The sequence below is a fragment of the Drosophila subobscura genome, chromosome J, assembly GCF_008121235.1.
Source record: "Drosophila subobscura isolate 14011-0131.10 chromosome J, UCBerk_Dsub_1.0, whole genome shotgun sequence".
Lineage (NCBI taxonomy): Eukaryota > Metazoa > Arthropoda > Insecta > Diptera > Drosophilidae > Drosophila > Drosophila subobscura.
In genome coordinates this window covers 15,038,989-15,060,091 of record NC_048532.1, presented here as the reverse complement: position 1 = coordinate 15,060,091, position 21,103 = coordinate 15,038,989, and the positions used below count along the sequence as shown (strand labels likewise).

The 21,103-nt window shown below is 48.7% G+C and overlaps 4 protein-coding genes across 16 annotated transcripts; 3 read left to right on the top strand and 1 right to left on the bottom strand.

Annotated features, from left to right (window-relative positions):
* Positions 1-129: 129 nt before the first annotated feature.
* On the bottom strand, positions 130-7,410 carry LOC117895691 (DENN domain-containing protein 5B). Of its 4 annotated transcripts, none has more exons than XM_034803534.1 (15): positions 7,069-7,398; positions 6,546-7,004; positions 6,374-6,483; positions 5,590-6,002; positions 5,243-5,532; positions 4,105-5,179; positions 3,827-4,033; positions 2,934-3,114; positions 2,526-2,865; positions 2,334-2,463; positions 2,025-2,275; positions 1,821-1,966; positions 1,635-1,753; positions 1,193-1,569; positions 130-1,131 (listed from the first exon to the last, which is right to left on the bottom strand). In XM_034803534.1, exons 2-15 carry the CDS (start codon positions 6,805-6,807, stop codon positions 713-715), a joined length of 4,320 nt encoding a protein of 1,439 aa, XP_034659425.1. In that variant the 5' UTR covers positions 6,808-7,004; positions 7,069-7,398; the 3' UTR covers positions 130-712. The 4 variants fall into 4 exon arrangements, with proteins under 4 accessions (XP_034659425.1, XP_034659426.1, XP_034659427.1 ...); XM_034803535.1 differs by having other exon boundaries at positions 713-1,131; positions 7,348-7,410; XM_034803536.1 differs by having other exon boundaries at positions 713-1,131; positions 6,546-6,831; positions 7,315-7,365.
* A 186-nt stretch (positions 7,411-7,596) lies between these two features.
* Positions 7,597-9,544, top strand: LOC117895700 (protein phosphatase PTC7 homolog). The gene has a single exon (XM_034803548.1). It carries the CDS (start codon positions 7,817-7,819, stop codon positions 8,759-8,761), a length of 945 nt encoding a protein of 314 aa, XP_034659439.1. The 5' UTR covers positions 7,597-7,816; the 3' UTR covers positions 8,762-9,544.
* A 535-nt stretch (positions 9,545-10,079) lies between these two features.
* LOC117895690 (GATOR complex protein Iml1) lies at positions 10,080-20,870 on the top strand. 10 transcript variants are annotated; one of them, XM_034803526.1, is made up of 21 exons: positions 10,085-10,261; positions 10,338-10,645; positions 10,706-11,787; positions 11,848-12,019; positions 12,077-12,497; positions 12,571-12,702; positions 14,870-15,019; positions 16,387-16,822; positions 16,882-17,056; positions 17,116-17,307; positions 17,678-17,752; positions 18,592-18,650; positions 18,928-19,035; positions 19,096-19,302; positions 19,356-19,453; positions 19,517-19,684; positions 19,734-19,894; positions 19,958-20,120; positions 20,183-20,295; positions 20,356-20,411; positions 20,471-20,870. In XM_034803526.1, exons 1-21 carry the CDS (start codon positions 10,210-10,212, stop codon positions 20,817-20,819), a joined length of 4,677 nt encoding a protein of 1,558 aa, XP_034659417.1. In that variant the 5' UTR covers positions 10,085-10,209; the 3' UTR covers positions 20,820-20,870. The 10 variants fall into 10 exon arrangements, 9 of the variants coding, with proteins under 9 accessions (XP_034659424.1, XP_034659423.1, XP_034659417.1 ...); XM_034803525.1 differs by having other exon boundaries at positions 18,589-18,650; XM_034803524.1 differs by lacking the exon at positions 18,592-18,650 and adding an exon at positions 18,054-18,118.
* On the top strand, positions 12,722-14,863 carry LOC117895697. The gene has a single exon (XM_034803544.1). The coding sequence runs from the start codon at positions 12,808-12,810 to the stop codon at positions 14,605-14,607; it is 1,800 nt and encodes a 599-aa protein (XP_034659435.1). The 5' UTR covers positions 12,722-12,807; the 3' UTR covers positions 14,608-14,863.
* Positions 20,871-21,103: the final 233 nt, after the last annotated feature.

The window sequence follows — 21,103 nt, the reverse complement described above, 5'->3', positions numbered from 1 at the left end:
CTCTGTCCCTGTCAACTCTACCCCTTAATTCGCGTACATTTCAAATTAATTTTGAACCGTTTGTTTCGTTGGATATTTAGCGACTTGCCAACCCCACAATAATATTAAACAGAAACCAAATGAATTGAATTGCTGTCTTTTGCATATTTATTGACTTTCAGTGTCTTAGGGTAATAAATTCAAACATTTTTTGGCTAAATAATGTGGTAAACACAAAGCTAGAATACAAACTAAAAACACCTTTGGGCATATCTTTTTTGCACTTGTTTAAAAAATACAATATATATGAGATGTATAAAAAAACAAAAGTTCTTTGGTAAAAGGAAAACTAAATCAAAAGCTACCGTTGAAATGTCACTTTTTCGCACACAAAAAACACGATCATAAAATTCGATAAGGAATTTCTTTCGACTTTGGCTTGAATTTTCATGGTTTCCTCCCGTTTCTCGTTCCTATGGTTTTCTCTCAATGTTTGACTTGGTATTTGTTGGCAAGCATAAGTGGAGTTGAATGGCAAGGATGTGTAAAGGGATGAGTAAAGGGTTGAGTATATAATGGGCAAAGTTTCCTTAGATAAACCTAACAACGAATTCGAGTATTTCCGAGATTCCTTAAGAGCATATGTATATGAGTATTCTCTAGGTCACTGGTTGCAAGAAATGTCCGTGGGTTAAAGTGAGTATTGGTTCGGGTCTGATCTGATCGGATCGGATCAGCATTGGGATGGAATGCGTATGCCCTGGGTAATGGAGTTCTCCAGCACAATGTGGCAGTCGTCGAGCGGCTCCAGTATCTGAATGAGAAAGGTGAGAAGATTTCGCCGTCGCAGGAAACTCTCCTCGTCGTACATCTCCTGGGTGACTTTGGTGAGGGCCATCGGCTTGATGAGGCGCGTCAGCAGATGTTCTCGCAGACTCAGGCACATCAGCAGCTGGAACTTGCCATCTTTGCCCAGAGCCGTGCCGTTTATTTCATCCATTAGCTGCACATACAAACGCCAGATGCTGGAGATTTCACGACGCTGTAGGCTATTGCCACCGCCGCTGCTGTTGCTGAAGGAGGAGTCCATGCTCGAGGCAGAGTCTTCCAGCTCCAGCTGCAGATTCTGCTCAAAAAGCTCCTTGACTTTGGCTAAAATGGGAAGCAGGATATTAAAGCTGGACTTCACAGAGAGCTCTGTTTTTTGGCTTACTGAAATAATCCCAGATGTAGAGATTTCTGCCAAAGAAGCGCGCGGAACGAAAGCCGCAAAGGAAGACCTGCTCCAGGCATTTGACCAGGCCATCATCGCCGCACAGGAGATTCGTTAGAGTGCCCACATCCCGGTCCCTGCTGGGCTTGTAGTGCCACTTGACAATCACATTCACGCAATTGCCCAACTGGTGCTGGATCTCGGATGGTGCCAGCGATTCCTGTCGCTGCACGCTGGGACTGCGTGTGCGTGGCGGCGTGCGTGTGTCCGGCACTAGCTCTGCGTTCTTTACACTCGTCGAGATGCGTTGGCCCACCAGCAAACGCTCTGTGGAGTCATCATCCACGCCACGGCCCAGCCATCGCCCACAGGGGAATCTGCAAAGGTGAGAAAAACATTTAAATGAGGGTTACCTTTTGGGTGGGGTTTGTTTCTGGCTCACTTGTAGGTGTGTCCGGTGACCTCATTACGCATCACCACCTGCTCCACGAGCCACTTGTGGCTGGGCCCCGAATTGTCGTGACCAATGCGCATGGTTGTCAGGAGGCCAAGGTTCTTGTACTGGGAAAGTAAAAGGGTTTATTTATATACTCAGGGAAAGTATTTTCGTTTCTGGGTCAATGCTTACATGAAATATAAACTCCAGTGAGCCCTTGGGCACTGGCACACGCTGCGTCTCATTCATGGTGCCCGAGACCATGATCCAAACATTGCTGGAGGTGTGATAGGAGCCGTACTTGCGGGAGGGGAAGATGACAACGCGATAGGGCAGCTCTGTGGGGCAACAGAGAAGGGTAAGAGTTGGGTAAGGCAACAGCTAGCTCTGACCTACTCGTTGTGGGATAGATGTTGGTAAAGCTGAAGTAATCCACGGTGTTGAGGGTCAGCAGATGGTACAAGAACTGCTCCTTCTCCTCCTCGCAGCGCAGAAAGGCCGAACGTTTGTACAGCGACCTCAGCAGGCTCTCATCCGAGAGCAGCGTGCGAAAGTGACGCGACAGCAGCTTCTTCTCCAGCGAGAGACGCACCCAGGCACGGGTGTAGCCAATATGCGTCTTAATATCAGCCATGGCCAGCACGTTTCTATGCGAGAATGTCAGTCAATAAAGTGGAATGCGAAGCAGCCATTAAAACTACTTACTTCACATCGAACTCTAGAGATTCCGGCAGCGGACACAGCTGCTCCAGGCCCACAAATTTATTGCGATCACGAGAACGACTGCGATTGGGGCTGGGCGGACCATCAAAGTCCGTTTGGAATGTAGAAAGATCTTCAAGTACAAACGGAAATCCATCAATAAAGAGAATCCTTTGGGTTGTTCTGTGAACTTACAATCCATTCGCTTGCGCATTGCATTCCATGCCAGTGCGGGCGATGCTGTGGCTATGGTCATCTTATTGCTTGGACTGCTGGACACTGGCGGCGTTTGCTCCACGCCTGAACTGTCGCCGCCAATGCGTGCCTCTTGCATTTCAATGTAGGCCTGCAAATGCGCCCACAGTGCGGACTTTCCCTGCTTATTCTGCAGTCCATGCGACCAGATCTTCTCCAGCAGATCGCACATGCTGGCTATCAGAGTGTTCTCCTCGATGCCATCGCCCTTGAGGCCCAAAGCCACCGCCTCATTGCCCATTTTCTCCAGCAGCATGCGTTTGGTCTTCGATTTGATGTCCTTAAAGAGGGATAGAGAGAGAGCGGTTTTAGGGTGAATCAGTAGTCAGGGATTATTCCTATATTTACCTTCAAAAGTCGCTCCACAAATGTCCAATTCGCTTGGGCAATCAATGCTGGACTCACATCCGCTGTGGTTAGATTGGCAGACAATCGGTTGATGGCGTTGTTGCTGGAGGGCTTCTGGTCCAACGAGATCTCCCTGGCCCTCCACTTATTCCCATTCTTAACCCGCCGCAAGCTGTTGCCTCTGTTTTTTTGTCCAGTGGGTTTTGCGTTAGAGGATTGGTTGGTTGTTTTTTGGTTTAATTATGAATGTTAGCCGCGAATGAATGTTGAATTTTAGTTGAAATTTCGAACAGAAACATTATAAAGGTGGATTAGTGGGGGAAGATAGTTCGAAATAGACAGGTTTATGATCTATTGCGGGTGCCAAAGCATGCAAAAACGAATAAAAATACAAATGGAAATGGAAATGGTTACAAAGTGAAGGAAGAAACATAAAACGAAACAAACAAAACAAAGTCTCGATTAAGGCTTTGAGTAATGCAAAATTTATTGTTAAGTGATAGAAAAAATCAAACAAATAAATTACTAAAAGGAAATGGAATGTTGTGGAGTGGAGTGGAGCTGTTTCCCCCCCAAGATTGTTGTGGAAGACGCGCGACGGGGCGACAAAAGGTACATACATACATACAACCTATGGTCTATATTTTCTAGTTTCTCTATGGTTTATATGGTGTCGTATAATTAACATTAGAATAATATCATTAATTTGCTAGCCTTTTTGCGGGGGCTTAGGTACATTTCGGGACACTTTTTTGTCTTTCTTTTTTCGTGGTAGGATTATTGGAATGTGTGCGAGAGTTAGCTGGGGGTTGGGGGGTGGTTGGGGGTTTGGGTTTAGGCGTGCGGCTGTGGGATATAATAATACATATTCATAGAGAGTGGGTGATGACTACCTCGAGGCGCACTCCTGATTCAGCACGCCCTTCTCCAGCAGCGGAAAGCTGCGAAAATATGCCGCACGATTGGATAGTATCTCGCTGGGTGGCGTCACCTCGATGTCAATGCAATTGAGACGCTTCTCGAAGCCCTGCTGCGAGTCCTGGCTGAGCACACAAGGCTCGTAGCTGGTGGCGCAAATCATGTTCTCGCCATGGCGGCGTCTACACCCAGGAAAAGGAGAAACAACATTAAAAATGGAATAAATCTCAGTTGTAACAGAAAAACCTCCTACCTCAAGAGCTTCACGCGATGATCAAACAGTTGGAGCTGCTCATCCGGCAGCGATTCCCACATGGACAGTATTTTGTTGTCAATCAGCGTGGCAAACATCTGAGATTCAAGGAAGCGTGACAGAAACGCCCGATGGTGTTCCGGCTGATCCGAGAGGAACGAGGACTTGTCAAAGTTCTGCAACGTTTCGCGGTTCGACAGCCACTCGTCCTTGGCCTGGTTCGGATAGATGACGAAATATTCGTACGCATGGAACATGTGCACAAAGCGATTGAGAAACACCTCCCGCACAGAGTTATTGATGCGCAGATCCTGGTAGTATTGCTCCACCACCGAGAGCTTTGGTTTCTCCGTTCGTCTGGGCATGGGCATGGTGGCATCCACGGCATCCACATCCTGATAGACACCCACGGGGGAGGAGGAGAGCGAGACAGTGGGACTGCCCACAGGCGAACCTCCCTGAGAGCCTCTGATCCCGCCCTTGCGGCGCAGAAAGTCAGCAATTCGCGGCACATGATCGATCTTCGAGGGATGCGCCGTCAGCGGTTGATAGTCCACGGGTCCGCCGCCCGGTGATTGTCCAGGGCCGGACAGCGTGTAGACCGTCTCCTGCAGCTGCTGGAAGCGCTCCTTGCTGCGTCGTGCCGCCTGCAGGCCCGTGGGCAGAGTACAGCTGGAGATCATGGCATCGATGCCGCCTCCACCTCCCACTCCACTGCCGCCACGCACCGCATAGCCATTCTTAAGACTTGCCTCCTGGTCGCGATCTCGCTCAATTTCGAATTTGTCCAGCACCGAACTGATCTCCGCCATAAAGTCCTGCTTGTGGGGGAACACGGGCAACTCCTCAGGCAGCTGGATGTGCTTCTTGTCAATGTCCACGAAGCACAGGGCCGCCTCGCTGCCAATCTTATGCGCCGCCTCGCAACCGGCATGCAAGCCCATCACAAACGGCACCGGAGCATCCAGGAAATGATGCAGTGCAGCGGGCAGAATGGGGGCATAAACATGCGGCCATACAAAGGGAAACAGCAGCGATGTTATGCACTCGCCCACAATCATGAGTCTTTGGTAGTCTTTGGAAGAGAAGAGAAAATATAAGTCGGGTAAGGAATGAGGCGGGAGGCTTCTTCTTTTACCTGTGGAACGCAGCAGCACTTGGTTCTCCAGCAGCACACACGTCAGCAGCTGTATAACACACTCCACGCCCAAGTACTTGAAGAGCAGCCGCAGAGGAAAGTCGAGGAGTGGCAGTTCCGTGGCCAGCAACGGACGCTGCAGGATCAATGCAATGGCCGACAAATGCGGCTCTGTGGGTGGCAAATAAACGCGTATCGACTTGCCCGGCTGAGGTAGCATCACTTCATAGAGAATGTTGTAGACATAGGACTCGAGACTGATGCCAGCACCAGGCTGACGTGGAAGACATCTGCAAAAAACAGAGGATTAACAGGAGATTCCATAGAAAAATCTATCGTGCGCGTACCTGTACAGATTCTTGAGAAATATCTGCGCTGCAAAGGCATAGGGAGCCTGACAAATGAGCGAAATGCTCTTGGCCACATACAACTTGTCCTTGTTGATGTCGTAGTAGCTTTGTGCGGACTGCGGCGCCTGTCCCGCCACCTTAAAGTGCCGCGGCAGGGAGCGACTCACAGGGCCATCCTGTTTGACGCGACTCAGCGAATGCGTCTGCTGGCCATTCGATAGCTCCGTAATGAACATGGATTGCAGCGTGTGAATGGCTCCACAGATATTTCGATTGCGTATCTCCTCGTAGAAGACCAAACTGAAGCCATAGCATCGCTTGCCATCCTCCCGCGTGGTCGCAAACGAATGGAATCTCGGCTCAATGTTGTGTTTTTGGGTGCGAAAGCGCAGGCCCTGCGGCAACGAGAGCTACAGAGACACAGAGAAAATCGAATATTAGATAAGGAAATAACTCAAAAGTTATAAATAAAATCCATTGATGGGGAGCGGTCGAGCGCTGGAGATTCCAATGTGATGATAAGATGATTATGGAGTGAGGTAAAAACGCGACGTATCGTCGTGGCTGTCTGCTGATGGCAATGTGGCATCAATTAAAAATTTTTCTTCAGTCCCTGCTCCCTCCCCCCACCACACGTATCAATGAGCACGCCGCCAGCGATGCATGAATTTCCATTGAAAGGGCAGCCAATTGAGCTCAATTGAGGAAAGAGGGAGCGGGGCAGGCCACGCCATATGAATATGGAATATGAACAGCGGATTGGGTGTGTTTGTGGACCTACCATGCAGATCCCGTGCGCATCAAAGGGGTTCCAGGCAACATGTTCGGGATAGTGGGCCAGGGGTTTGCTCTTGTATGCCCTATCCAGGGGCGAGCAGTGCAGATTGTCCCCTAAAAAAAGAAGGGAAAACTTTAGTCACTTTTCCATGGAATGACTCGGTATGGAGTCGCACCTGCAAAGCGATCTGGCTCTAGGCCCGTGTCCAGATCCAGTCCACATATCACAAAATAGTCGGCAAAGCGCGAAAACTGCGGATCAGCATCGCGCTTTAATTGATTCAACTCGGATTGCTCGCCAGGCGATGTTGGTGATTGCACCATGGAGGCAGGCGTCTGGCTGTTGTTGGTGGTGGTGGGGCTGCTGCTGCTGCTTGTGGCATTGTTGAGCATCAATTTGGACAAGCGACTGGTAACGACATTGTCACGCGTCGTCATAGCTTCAGCTCCAAGCTCCTACAGCTCCAACCAGCGTCTTCGTTCGCTTGTACTAATGAGACTCCTCCTCCGCCACACGCACACATACATGCAGAGTTGTGTATGTAATACCGTTATGTACTCTGCAATTTTTTGTGCACTTTCCAATTTCCTACACCACCGTACACAACCGTGAGTCGATCAATTTTGTTTTGTATCTGCAATATATTGTATTGTGTGTTACATATATTGTTATTATTTTTAGGTTTATTTTATTTTTACTTTCTACATGTGTGCGTGTTTGCTTGTGTTGTATGTGTATATGCAAAATTTTCTATGCCAATGGCACACACAGACAAGACAATTCGTTGTCTACGTTAACCAACACCAGCACAGGTAACACCAACACTCGACAACCACTTTGCGTTTGTTGTGGCTGTTAAGCTGGCTTTCTTTTCAGGCCTTCACATTTAGAACTGGGTCAAAAGCCACTAACAACAATTCTTGTGTTTGCCAAGAGCCACTAACAACAACAGCTGCGTAAATAAAGTGCGTGTAAACCTGAATTTTTGGCGAAAAACAACAATTTGTGGACTGTTAAGTTAACAGTGACCACTAGAGGTGAAGAATCAACGATAACCAAATATCGTATGTGCACATCTCTATGTGGAAACTTTCGTGATATTATCGACTACTATCGAGACTTAACACCATCGATAGTGAGCTAGGTCGATAGTGTCCAACCATCGAAAGTACCGATAGTGCCATCGATAGCTCTCCACCTCTACTGCACATAACACATAACATTTTTTTTCGCATTTAATTGGAACGTAAATTGAAAATTGTGAATAATTTGAAGTTCAATCACCGAAATAGTTATTGTTACAACACCAGGGCATGCAACTCATGCCTAACGACGCGTTTTCCATGCACGACAAGTGGTAAAATCGATATCTATATGTACGGAAAGTGAAAATCAAATTTCGACGCGAGCGACCAAACCACGAGACCACACTAGTTTTTCTGAGCGATGCATTCGCTTCACTGGACATCGCGTATGATATCGCGTGCCCTCCGTAGCAGCTTTTCCACACTCTTGGAGTCTGCCACCGGGGCAGGGGCGGCCAGCAAGGTTGGCGAAGGTGCTCTCAAGTCTGCCACCCCGCGGCCACACTTCGTGTCTGTGGTCTGCGGATTCGCCAAGGACAACCTGCGGCACAAGTACAAGCCTGGAAAGTATGGCGAGGACTCCTGGTTCAAGGCATCAACAGAGCAGGCGGATGTGATGGGCGTGGCCGACGGCGTCGGCGGCTGGCGCAGCTACGGCATCGATCCGGGCGAGTTCTCCTCCTTCCTGATGCGCACATGCGAGCGCCTGGTGCAGTGCAGTCACTTCAACCCGCAACGACCCGTCAACCTGCTGGCGTACAGCTACTGCGAGCTGATGGAGCAGAAGAAGCCCATTCTGGGCAGCAGCACTGCCTGCGTGCTAATCCTCAATCGGGAGACCAAAACGGTGCACACTGCCAATATCGGAGACAGTGGCTTCATGGTGGTGCGGCAGGGTGAGGTGGTGCACAAGTCTGAGGAGCAACAGCACTACTTCAATACGCCCTTCCAGCTCTCCCTGCCCCCGCCCGGCCACGGCCCGAACGTACTGAGCGATAGCCCCGAATCGGCGGACACCATGAGTTTCCCCGTGGAGGATGGCGATGTTATACTCATCGCCACCGATGGCGTCTTCGACAATGTGCCGGAGGCCCTGCTGCTGGATGTGCTGCGCGATGTGGAGGGCGAACGGGATTCCGTCAAGCTACAGATGACGGCCAACACCCTGGCTCTGATGGCGCGCACGCTGTCCCTCAACAGCGAGTTCCTCTCGCCCTTTGCCCTCAGCGCTCGTCGCAACAATATACAGGCGCGCGGAGGCAAGCCCGACGACATCACCGTCGTCCTGGCCACCGTGGCAATGTAAAACTCATAGTCGAGAGATGTTCCCTTAACGTCAATGTCCCCCCGCCAGCCCGTCAATGTCTCCAAAACTTAGTGATTAATGTTTAATCGTAGCCCGTACGTATTTAGTTAGCTTTTAGGAGTCTGTTTTTATCGTGGTTCTGTCTAATGTTTAAGCTTAGTGTTGAGATATTTTGAATTAGACGAGACGAGACGTGAACGAGAACGAACGATGGCCATAACGACATCAACAACAACGACACGAACACTCCCCCCTCCACTTTCAATTGTTACATGCCCCATATGCCCCCCTCACACTCATACATACTAAACTAAAACTAAAATAACATTAAACCAAAACTAAGCGTTGCGCATCCTGGAGAGCGAACCAAACGCTGGATCTGAACCCTGACGCCCCCAATCAAAGCGAATGCAACGCCTTCATATGTATACATAACCCTCGCTATAAGTAGTAAAGAAAAACAAACAAAAAACGATTATAATAAATGCTAAATTATCAGCCCGAAATGATCTTTGTCGTCAGCGGACGCAGCAAGACGTAGGAGGTGGCGTTCTAATCAACAAATAAATTGCGAAACGAACCCGAAACTGAACCCTGGAGGAGAAGGAGGAAGAGGAAAGGGCGATGCGACGAGGAGTCGAAGTGCATTATTATAAGTATGCGAACTATTTGAACTGAGGATTATTACTATCCAGGCGAAAAATAGCGACTGTCTTTAACAAAATTTACTGTCCAAATGTACTCACTGATATTTGCGACCCAATTATTCATTGAAATCAACAACCAATCAAAATGTGTTAATTTCTGGTCTAATTGCTTTGATTAAATTCATGGTCAAGAAACGTGTGTACCCCCTCCACGTGAGGTTCTTGAATTTATGCTCGCATGAACTGTGGAGACTACCTATGCAACGTTACCCAGCACTAGTATAATAAACAGTAAACAAATCGCACGTAACAGAAGCGAAAACAGTTAATGGAGTTTGGACGAAAGCTACGAAAAATATCTTCCTCTAATTAAATAGCCAATTTGTGTTAATTTGGCAACTGTTTGTTTGTTCATGAATTCCCGTTTCGTATAAACAACAGCAGTTTGCCTTGCGACGTTACACAGCACTAACTTGACAAAGAACAGGTGAAAACTAGCCAATCTTGTGTAGAATTGATTGATAAATCGGATAAGATTATAGTTTTGGCGCTCCTTTTTGACTCCTAACTAGCTAGTAATATAAAATAGAACATCAAAATGGAGGAAAATTCATTATTTACAGTATATTTTAAAAATGCTAGGGTATATTTTGGTATATTTTATCGATAATTCCGCGGTTATACTGAGCTCTAAACAAAACACGAAAGAAAGATTACAAAATGCGAATAAAATAATATTGCACTGTAAATTAAACAATTTAATCTCGTTTGCGTTGCGTTGCCCAGCGCCGCATCAACAAAATGAAGTTCTACAAGCTGAACACACACACGCGTGGCTGCAACAAGTCGTACGGTAAGCAAACACACGGGAAAAGTGGGGGAGGCTACAAATTGCGCAAATTTTACTGGTGTTGAAAATGTTCTTGCAGATGCTGACCTGGTGATGAACCTGAAGGACCATCCCAACGCAAATGTGGGCGATGTGGTGGAGATATATGTGCCAGACGACGAGAATGGCACGCATCTGCTGCTGCAGATCACAGAGTTCAGCGGCAGCTGTGGCCGCGATGTGATAAGCATCGAGTCGGGCATTGCCATTGCCTTTAAATGGCGGCCCTACTCGAATGTGGTGATGCGTATAGTGAATCCGGCAGATGTGGCCCTCGACTCCATAGAGATTACCTTCAAGGATCAGTACATGGGCCGCTCGGAGATGTGGCGCCTCAAAACTTATTTGGTAAGAAAAAATGGACACAATCCTTTGAAGATTCAAGATTTATGCCCTGTGCCCTTTCAGACGGACACCTGTGTGTATGTGAACAAGAAGATTGACTACAACGACATGCAGATACGCTGCCAAGTGTACGAAATGTGGTCACAGGGCGAACGCGTGGCCAGCGGCGTCATCACTGAGGACACAAAAATCGTCTTCCGCAGCAGCACTTCCATGGTGTACCTCTTCCTGCAGATGTCCTCGGAAATGTGGGACTTTGACATCCACGGGGACTTGTACTTCGAGAAGGCAGTGAATGGCTTCCTCACCGAACTCTTCCAGAAGTGGAAAAAGTTGAGCTGCAACCACGAGGTGACCATCGTGCTCTTCTCGCGCACCTTCTATGCGGCCAAGAGTCTGGATGAGTTCCCCGAGCACATGCGCGACTGCCTGCAGCTGGACTACAAGGGTCGCTTCTACGAGGACTTCTATCGCGTGGCGATTCAGAACGAGCGCAACGACGACTGGTGCACGGTGCTGGGGCAGCTGCGCAAGCTCTTCACCTCCTACCAGGAGACGGTGCTGCGCTATCACGAGCGCCAGCACATGAAAATCCCCCCAGCCACAAACTCCACGGCCACGCAGGGCAATTTCCTGGAGGTGCTCAACATTTCGTTGAACACTTTCGAAAAGCATTATCTGGATCGCACCTTCGATCGCACCGGGCAGCTCTCGGTGGTGATTACGCCCGGCGTGGGTGTCTTCTCGGTGGACAGGGAGCTAACGAACATCACCAAGCAGCGCATCATCGACAATGGCGTGGGCAGCGATCTGGTGTGCGTGGGCGAGCAGCCGCTGCACGCTGTGCCGCTGTTGAAGTTCCACAACAAGGACACCACGCTGACCTCCGCCGATGACTACTCCCTGCCGCACTGGATCAACCTGAGCTTCTATTCCACCAACAAGAAGATTGCCTACTCCAGTTTCATCCCGCGCATCAAGCTGCCGCTTTTCGTCTCCGATCAGTCGCTCAACGCGGACGAGGGAGAGGAGAATGAAAGGAATTTCCTCAGCTGCAAGCAGTCGGAGTACAAGCACAACTCCCTCTTTGATTATGATGCGTATGATGAGCAGATCTTTCAGCCATTGCCGGCACAGAGCACATGGTAAGCAACGTCTAGAAAATGGATTGAATCTCCCATGATGAATCTTCTGCCTCCTTTCAGCTCCCTTCAGCGCGTGGTTAGGGCCAAGAAGACATCGGTGCCGAGTCTGGAGACGTATGCGTATCGCAACAACGACTGGGAGAACCTCACGCCCACACAGATCCCAGCCATGCGACGCAAAATGTCCGATCCGGATATACATCATGGCACCTCAGCCATGCTGGCTGCACTGGTATGTCCCACAAATGATTCCCTCTCGATTGAAACCCAACTTTTACACTCCCCCCAGCCGGATACCACAAATCTCTCGGAGTCTCTCGCTTCTGAGAAGAACTCCCGTCGAACGATTGTCAGCATTGCGCCAATTGTGCGTCCCGGACGTGCTCTCATCAATCCCTTTGATCCCTCTCAAGTGACAATAAAATTGACATCGAATCGCCGCCGCTGGACGCACATTTTCCCCAAGGGCCCCACGGGCGTGCTCATCCAGCAGCATCATTACCAAGCAGTGCCAGCAAAGATCGCACCAGCGGGTCAGCGTCCGCTGCAGCAAATCCACAACAATAGCCAGAGCAGCACCACCAATAACAACGAGACGGAGGAGTCTGCCTGCGATGCGGGAGAGCAATACGATCGTCTGTCCACGCACTCCATGCTAAGCAAATCGGTATCCTCGCACAGCTTTGTGATGGGCGATGAAAAGATTGACTGTGAGTGTGGACACAGATTATATTCCACACTCCCTGTGGACTTTATTCCCTTATTCCCCTCTGTCAATTGCAGTTTTCAAGAGGCGACAGAACTCGCTGCTGAATGCATTGCCCGCGAATGTTCCAAATCTGACGGCAACGCAGGCCAAATCGTATGTCTGGGGAGCCACGGGCGAGCAGGAGTGGACGCCGGCAATTACCACGGGTAAGTAATCACAAAACTGATTGAAGATCGTATCTTTAAGGACAGCCCGAACGCTGGCGGGCAACCCGGTTCAGTTTGGGTCTGACTCTTCCCCTGAATGGAAGCATGTGGCTCCGGTTTGTGGTGATTCTGCTGCTGCTTCTGCCGCATCAGAGCAGAGCGCTGGAGATGAACTTTACGCTGCCCGGGCAGCTGGCCTTGTTTTTGGACCAAATTGGATGTGTGCATCGGCTGCATGACATCAGCATTGTCAACAGCAGAGACTCCATCAGCGCCGACTATCTGGATGGGCTACATCGTCAGCTCAGGGCCAATGGGAGCATGCACTTCCAGCTGCTGCCACAAATGACGGCCACAGATGCGCACGCGAGAGTGCGCTTCAGTGCGCTGCAGGATGAAGACTCGCTGTATGTGGTGTTTGCCCGGGACTCGAGGGATCCGGTGATTCAATTGCAGGCGAAACGGGCACGCGGACGCCGCTACAGCAAGACGCTGTTTCTGCTGCAGAAGGAGGAACCGCTGCCCGCTCTGGAGGAGTTCTTTAAGCTGCTCTGGCAGCTGCAGTTTCGCTCCGCTCTGGTGGTGGTGGCCCAGCGATTTTTATACCAAATGGATCCCTATCCAAAGTTGAGAATTAAACGGCTCTCGCACTACGATCTGATGGAGATATTTCCCCCACCGAATGGCAGGAACCTCAACGGCTACGAGCTGCATTTGCCCGTGCAGCTGGATGTTCCGAACACCTTCTGGTCGCAGGATACGCTCAACCATCAATGGCGCTTGGATGGAGCGGGTGGCGTAATGCTCAACCAACTGATGGCACATCTGAATGTCAGCCTGAAGGTGTATCCCCTGTCGGTGAATGGCTCGCAGTGGCTGAACATGCCGGCCATTATCGAGTTGATAGCCAGCAATCGCATCGAGCTGAGTGTCCATTTGTACGACACTATGCAGGCGTCCAAGCGGGTGGACTACTCCTATCCGGTGCACCTGGAGACGCGCTGTTTTATGATACCCAAGGACAACGAGATCTCGCGTACGCTGTACATCTTTCTGCCCTTTCAGTGGTCCGTGTGGCTGAGCGTTCTGCTGACGCTGCTCGTGGTGCACTTTGTCGGCGTGCGTCGCTTTGTGCCGGACTCCCAGCTGTGGGCACTGATGGGAGTGCCTGGCTGCCGCCTGAGTGGCTGTTATCAGCATCACATACACCGGACTGTGAGCTGCTACCTGGTGCTGTTTGGAATCTGCCTGATCTACCAGCTCTACTCCACGAAGCTCACATCTTTCCTGACGGTGTCGTTGAGCCACAAGTTGGCCAGCAGCTTGGAGGAGATTCTGCGCCTGCCGTACCCCATTCTCGCACAGCCCTTGGATGTGCAGCACATTGTGGGCTCCTTTGGCCATGCGGAGGAGTTTGGTCGCATGTTTAGCCTCACGGATGCGCAGACCTTTGCGCGGCGTCGCCTCAACATGGAGCCGGGCTACATCTATCCGATTAGCAGACTTCGCTGGAAGTTCTACAACAGGCAGCAGCGTTCGCTCAAGACGAAGCTCTTCTACTTGTCGTCGCTGTGCCATGGCACCTTTGCCTATCAGTTTCAGCTGCGCATTGACTCGCACTTCAAGGATCCGCTGCATCGTTTCTCGCTGCACGTGCAGGAGGCGGGCCTGACGAATGTGTGGCTGGACAGGTGCTATTACAGCGCACGCCGCTTGGGCTACGTTCGAGAGTTCACCACCGCCGAGGAGTTACTTAAGGATGTGCGTCCGTTGGCCTTCAATCTGATGGCGCCGGCCTTTAGTCTCTTTTTGTTTGGCCTTTTGGTCAGTTTTGTGGTCTTTCTGGTTGAGATTCGACCGCAGTCCTGTTGTCGGAAGGCTAGTAGCAATAGTAGCACCCACTAACCGCACCCAACCAACCCATTACCCCTCCTCCCTATATTTATATTCAAATCGGAACCAAACTAATGCATTTTACGTAGCCCATTCCTAACCGCGCGAACCAAAAACCCAACGGAAAACTCTATTTTAATTAACTTTATGTATCCATCGGCGATCCACCACTCAATCAATCAATCAACGAACTGCAATTGGATCTAACCCAAAATGAATGTCAAAATTGCGCAAACAAATTCAAAAATTCCATCCACATCGATCGTTTGTTTAGTTCTCGCGAATGTGGCGGCGGCGGCGGCAACGGGCAAACATTTGCGGCCCATTGTCGAGAGCGAACATCCCTTTGGAGGCGACTCCGCGCTCGAACCGATGGCGTTGGCAACCGAGTCGGAGATGGTTGGCAAAGGAAAAATCATCATAGGTTTGGAATACAAAATATTCACAAGTAATCGTACTTATTTTTTGTACAAAATTGCATTTAGCAAAAGCATCCACAAGCACTCACAGCACACACACAAACACACATTATAGTATACATTTACTATTTGGAAGCACTGTAGAACTTAGTTACGCCTGAAACTGCATCACATTTTTGTATATTTGTAGCTGTAGCGTAGCACTTTTTGTATAACTCGAATGGGGAACTCAAAGATTATAGAATGTACATGGAGAGCTCTAGCGATTGAGCCTCATAATCCTTTGATTCCATGTAGCGGCCTGCTTGTCGTTGTTGCTTTGACGGCAGAACTCTGAGGGGCTTAGAGATTGTCCGTCTGAACAGAGCTTAAAATTGACAATCACTTCATTTAATATTTTGAATATTAATAGCGCAATTTTGAAATTGTTCATTGAGCTTTACAGAGCCCAGTTTGCGTTAAGTTTTCTCTGGAGTCGGAACTTTTGAACAGCAAATCAATCGTTTATTTGCTTTGCTTTAATACCCTTAAAAGAATCCTTTCATATTCTATTTGTAGGAGTTTTTTCTCAGAAACTTTATAGATTAAATGGTGGAGTTGAAAACTCTGCGAATATAAGCTGAAACTAGAAAAACTAGAGTTTCCGTAGGTCCTGAAGCTCTGCAAACTTTAGAATTGTTTAACCAGCTACTCCCTGAAGCAGCGATAAGAATCAAGAAACAAAAATGATGAGCAAATAGTCCCGCCAGAGGGAATTAAGTATCTGCCACCTGTAGACTGTACCCTTTGCTTTGCACCACCCCTCACCCCCTACGCCGCATGCATGTAGCACTCATCCCACAATAATAATTATAGCTTAAATCGTAGAACAAACACCTGGTAGAATGCTATGCACCACTCCCCACCGCACTTATCCACAACACAACCCACACATGCACGCAGCACCCACAGGGAGGTGGTTTGACTTTACGTCGGGAGCAGGCGGGAGCATGTTCCTGCCGCTTCTCTCAGTAGTTGCTGTTGCTGTAGTGTAGCATGCCACGCACGCTATCGCTCTCGCGCCCACTTGCACGCACCCACACCGTATGCCTAACCCATCCGTTGGTGGCGGATCACAGCCCACAGCCCCACATCCTTATCCATGGGAGTCTCCTCCTTTGATTTTTGATTACCGTAGCTGCGGGAGCACCTTGGTCTCTCCCTCCCTCTCTCTCTCGCTCCTTTCTAGCTTAAGCGAATTATATTTTGGTTTAGTTTTGTATCGCGGCGTTGGCTTTCCTCTATTTGCGTACTTCTTGACACCTCACACACACCTCCCACCGCTCGCTCATTGTGGACATTGGCTAATCGCTTCTGGCGGCTCCGCTTGCAGGCGTTGACTGGAAGTCGCTCACCATACCCGCCTGTCTGCCCATAACCACGGACTACTTCCCCGACAAGCGATCGCTGCACAACGACTACGTGATCTCGGACTACACGCTGCTGCCGGATGATGTGAACCACGAGTATGCCCAGAGCAGGGCCATCTACCGCAAGCCGCTGTCCACCGAGGAGGTGTGCAAGGAGATTGTCTCGCAGCGCCTGGCCCAGGGCTTCCAGTTGATTGTCGGCGAGGAGCGGCCATCGGTGGGGGGCTCTGGTGGCACATGCTCCGCTGGCGGTGGTCCAACTGCCGTGCCGGCCACCTCTGCAGTGCTGCCGGTGAAGCCCAGTGAGAGCAACAAGGAGTATCTGCTCTCCATTGGCAGAATCTTTCACAAGATCTCGCTGACTGGTTCGGTCATCACAGTGACGGGCTACAGACCCAGGTGGGAGTATGCAACATGCCCTTAGCTATGGTTAATTCATTGAAATTCTCTTCTTTCAGGCATCCGTATCCTCCCATCAATGTGGACTATAGGTACCGCTTCCATGCGCCACAGCACGAGACGTACGAGATCTCTGGCGTGAACTTTACGACAGAGAAATTGGAGAACTTTAACTGGAATCACATGGATCTGTATATATGCACGCGTGGCGATGTGGACTATCCACTGATGGAGGTGTGTATCTCGGGGTTTTCTCTGAAAGATTAAATATATTAATATCTGTCTCCCATTAGAGTCTCAAGTACTGGCGCTATCGCATGTATCTGTTGCCACGTGAGAATATTGTGAGCAAGATTGCCAGTTGCCAGCGCTGTGACATCTTTCCGGATGTCACCGTGGACAATACCAGCGAACAGGTGGATGACTTTGTGCGGCTCATCGAGGCGGTCAGCAAGCTGAAGCGGCAGTTTGTGCGCAAGGCGAGAGTAAGATTGAAATGTTTCCGCTTTGGGGGCTGCGTACCATACTTATATCTGCATTCTGTGAATCTCTGTTGCGTTACCCGTTCTGTTACATTACTTAGAGTTTCTTCCCCCCACGCCCCCCTGCCCAACTGCCAAGTGTGTCTTCTAATTGACTAATCGACCGGCCAGTGATGTCGATCAATCAATCGATAAGCATTCCCCAGAGATGGCAACTCTGTGTTCCCTCAGTTCACTTTGTTCCGCCTGCAGCATGATGAAACAGAATGAAACATGAACTGAGGGAACAGAGCACAAGCCACAGTGGGCTCTCAGTTCCATTTGCTGCTTATCCTTGATGTTATTCGAGCATATTTCGCATCACTTCTTACAGGACAGCCCCACCGCCCACAGTCTAACCAAGCGACGCCACAGTACGAGCATTATATCCAGGCCACAGCCTACTCAGGTTATCTATCTATCTACTCAACAACAACTATTTATATCTAGTGTTTAAGCTTTTATTTTTTGTTTGTTTTTTTAATATCTCTTACATTCCGTTTCTGTTTCCGTTTTGTATGCATTTGCGCCGCGCACTTTTTCTGTTAGAATTCGAATCCGTTTCTGAATTTTTACAATCAATTTGAGTTTCAATTTATTGATAAGCTCCACTGTACTGCTCTTTACCTAATGTTTTTGTCTCTCTTTCCAATGAATGCCTCTCTCTCTCTCTCGTTTGCTCTCTTGTGTCTTTGACCCCGACCCCCCAGGGACTCATGAATTCTCCGTTCCGCGAGCGAGTCGGTAGCAATCGATTGCCGGAGAAGCGACCCAGGTTTTTATAACGATTCCAATTATTAGATCTAAGGAACTTTCTCTTCCATCCCTACCACACACACAAACACCTCCTACACACACACAAACACACGCACACACTCAATATACACACTTGCACTCTATGATTATATTTTCTGTATAAAATTGCACGATCCGCGCTGTGAGGGATTCGGGTGGCTATTGTTTCTACTACTAGGTGTACAAAAGTACAAACTGCATATAGAATTGGTGTTCTCCTTTGTGGGAGTAAGTCTCTCTTTGTATATTGTTTTTTATTCTTTTGCCCAGCTATTAATTTGTATTGTATTCCTGTTGTTGTGCATCTCCCCCAAACCCACCAAACCCACCACCACCACCTGTACATAGGATTGCTGTTTGTTTTTGGTCTCTCTTGTTTCATTTACTTTTCCGTTGTTTGTATTTTGTACATTTTTTTGATATAATTTAATTTGGTATTTGGCTTTCCAGCAGCATGACACTCCTAGAATCACAGAAAAGCATCATAATCTTATAAGTTCACCGCAGCAAAGGTTTGTGCCACACACCAATCCCACGCCCCACCACAATACCCCCCCAATCATCATCGTAGTTGCAGCCTAATACTCCACTACCCAACACTACCCTACCGCATACAAACCCGAAAATCCCTAACCAACAATGCAATTGGCTTGCCGAATCCTCCAACCACACACCAACACACCACTACACAAAGACACATGTGACCCACACCATGGAAGAGGATCCATCAGCTCAAATGTGCCTCAAATTCCCACAGATTTAACTAATCCTTCTTCTCTTATTTGGCAGCATTAATGCTCGTCCGAAGCTCGACAATGGCCGCATATCGCGAGTCTTTCCCGCCACGGATGCAGCCGCTGCCGCTGGACTAGCGGCCAGAGATGATCAGGATGATGGGTGAGTCATAGACGAATATGGGCTCCTCTTATTCTGCTCTTATCTCCGGTCCTTTGATAGCTTCCCCGTGGATATCAAGTTCAGTCCCAATGCCACGCTCGTGGAGATCTTCGAGGCCATGAAGCATCCTGTGAATGGCGTGGGCTACTTCTCGCAAACCCAATCGCTGCCCTCCTGCACTTTTCTGTCCTACGATGCTCTGATGTGGCTGAAGACACGCCTCAACAATGGGAGACATCCCTTGGAGCTGCTGGAAGCCATGCGCAAGTGGGTTTTCCTTATCTTGTTTATTTTTTAACTCCCGAAATGCTTTCTCGAAGGGAACGCATGATCTGTCATGCTTCTGGTGACTGGACCAAACCCGTGGTGGCTGGATTTGTGTTTTACTACGTTGTGCAGCAGGATAAGAATGCCAAAGGTAGGTTTGGCCATTAATAAACCAGCTAGAAATCGCTTTTAATTTCCTCTAACCTCAAAACAGATTATGCCCCGCCATTGAACGATTACTGTGCCTTTGTGAATGAGTGGCTGGAGATAGAGTTCCAGGGCTGTAGCTTCCTGTGGCACGACGAGCCAGTGATCACACCAATACCCAATTTCCTAAGGGACTCTCCCGCACCGCAATCGTGGACGGATTACTGCAGTAACAGTAGGTTCCATCTATCAGCAGAAATCCCAACTTCAATTATCTTTTACAGAGCGCGTCTATCGCCAGTCCCATTTGGAGATTGATGTAAACCAGAAGAGCGATCGCATGGAGTGGGGACACGTGAAGCATCACACTGTGCTGCAGCCGGGCTTTGCATTTGAGATTGTCGTCGAATGGGTAACCTCCTCGGGTCCCATTGTATCCGATTTGGTGAGTAAACTAGAACCCTTGATGTCAACGTTTGATCTGTAATCATTTTTTCTCGAATTACAGATTGGTGGCTGGATGCGTAAGGCAAACCAGTTCAACTTTTTGGTATCGGTACCTGCGGATCCGATGGCCGAACCATTTACCAAGAAATCGGATCCATTGAGGGGACCGATATTCATTCCACTCTGTGTCACATTCCTGCCCAATGGAGCTGCGCTCTTCGAGGGTATGAATCAGTATATAGATTAATTGAAAACTTGATCACCTTTTATAAATGTTTTACCGCAGAGTTTCCCGAGGAAAGCAGATCCGATCGCATGCTGTTTCTGCAAGAAGCCATTTTAGCCAAGTTTGGCTTTCTGCCCTGTGTGCTGGAGAAGAAGTACAGCATCGGCAAGGATGTAAGTGTAGCCATAACACCAATGAATGAAATAAAAGTTTAAATAAAACTTTCCTTTCAGCTGCCCAAGGAGTATCAGTATGTTCACTGTACAGGCAACATGTTTGCCTTGATTCGGTAGGATATTAAATAGATCCTCCATGAATTTACCCCTTAATCTCTTTCCCTTTTTGCAGTTGCGCCACCAACAACTATCAGGTGGAGTCTCCCTCGCTCCAAGAGGCAAATGTCACGCGCTGCGTCTATGGCCACACAAACAACACGAATGTGCCCAAAAAGGTGGGCTTCTTGTGGTCCTGGAACCACATGATACCCAACAAGAAGTGGAAGGCCCAAACCATAAACAACTCGACCGATGGTGAGCTCTTTCAGCTGAAAATGCTCAAGGATTTCCGTGAGTTCTGCTCGAACAGTGACCAGCGGCTGGCCACCTTTTGGTCTCACTGCCAGGAGCTAAAACGCAAGAATCAGTCATTCGAATTCAATAACAACAACAATAACAACGATGAGGTGAAGATTAAATAGATTCCTGCTTGCCGGCAATCTGTATGTACATAAAGTTTATCCTTCTTTATACATGAATGTTACATTTTGAATTGTTTTGTCCATGGAAGGTTTTTTTTTGGATCTAACAAAAGGTAGTTTTACGATTACTAACCCAGGAAATTCATAGATTTTAAATTTAGAGTTATTAGGGATGGTTTTAGAAACAGAATGGACACAACCTTTGCCTTTCCATGAAAATTTAAGACTCTTTTCTTAAGAATAGATTAATCCATCGATTAGCGGGAAAGGTCGATATTACAGCT

Coding starts and splice junctions, on each gene's coding strand:
- LOC117895700 (XM_034803548.1), top strand. CDS start 7,817: ATGCATTCGCTTCACTGGACATCGCGTATGATATCGCGTGCCCTCCGT.
- LOC117895691 (XM_034803535.1), bottom strand. CDS start 6,807: ATGACGACGCGTGACAATGTCGTTACCAGTCGCTTGTCCAAATTGATG. Junction 4,034..4,104: donor CATCGCGTGAAGCTCTTGAG/GTAGGAGGTTTT, acceptor TCCTGGGTGTAG/ACGCCGCCATGGCGAGAACA. Junction 2,464..2,525: donor AATGCGCAAGCGAATGGATT/GTAAGTTCACAG, acceptor TTGTACTTGAAG/ATCTTTCTACATTCCAAACG.
- LOC117895690 (XM_034803524.1), top strand. CDS start 10,210: ATGAAGTTCTACAAGCTGAACACACACACGCGTGGCTGCAACAAGTCG. Junction 17,753..18,053: donor CCAGGCCACAGCCTACTCAG/GTTATCTATCTA, acceptor CCGACCCCCCAG/GGACTCATGAATTCTCCGTT. Junction 20,412..20,470: donor AACATGTTTGCCTTGATTCG/GTAGGATATTAA, acceptor CCCTTTTTGCAG/TTGCGCCACCAACAACTATC.
- LOC117895697 (XM_034803544.1), top strand. CDS start 12,808: ATGTGGCTCCGGTTTGTGGTGATTCTGCTGCTGCTTCTGCCGCATCAG.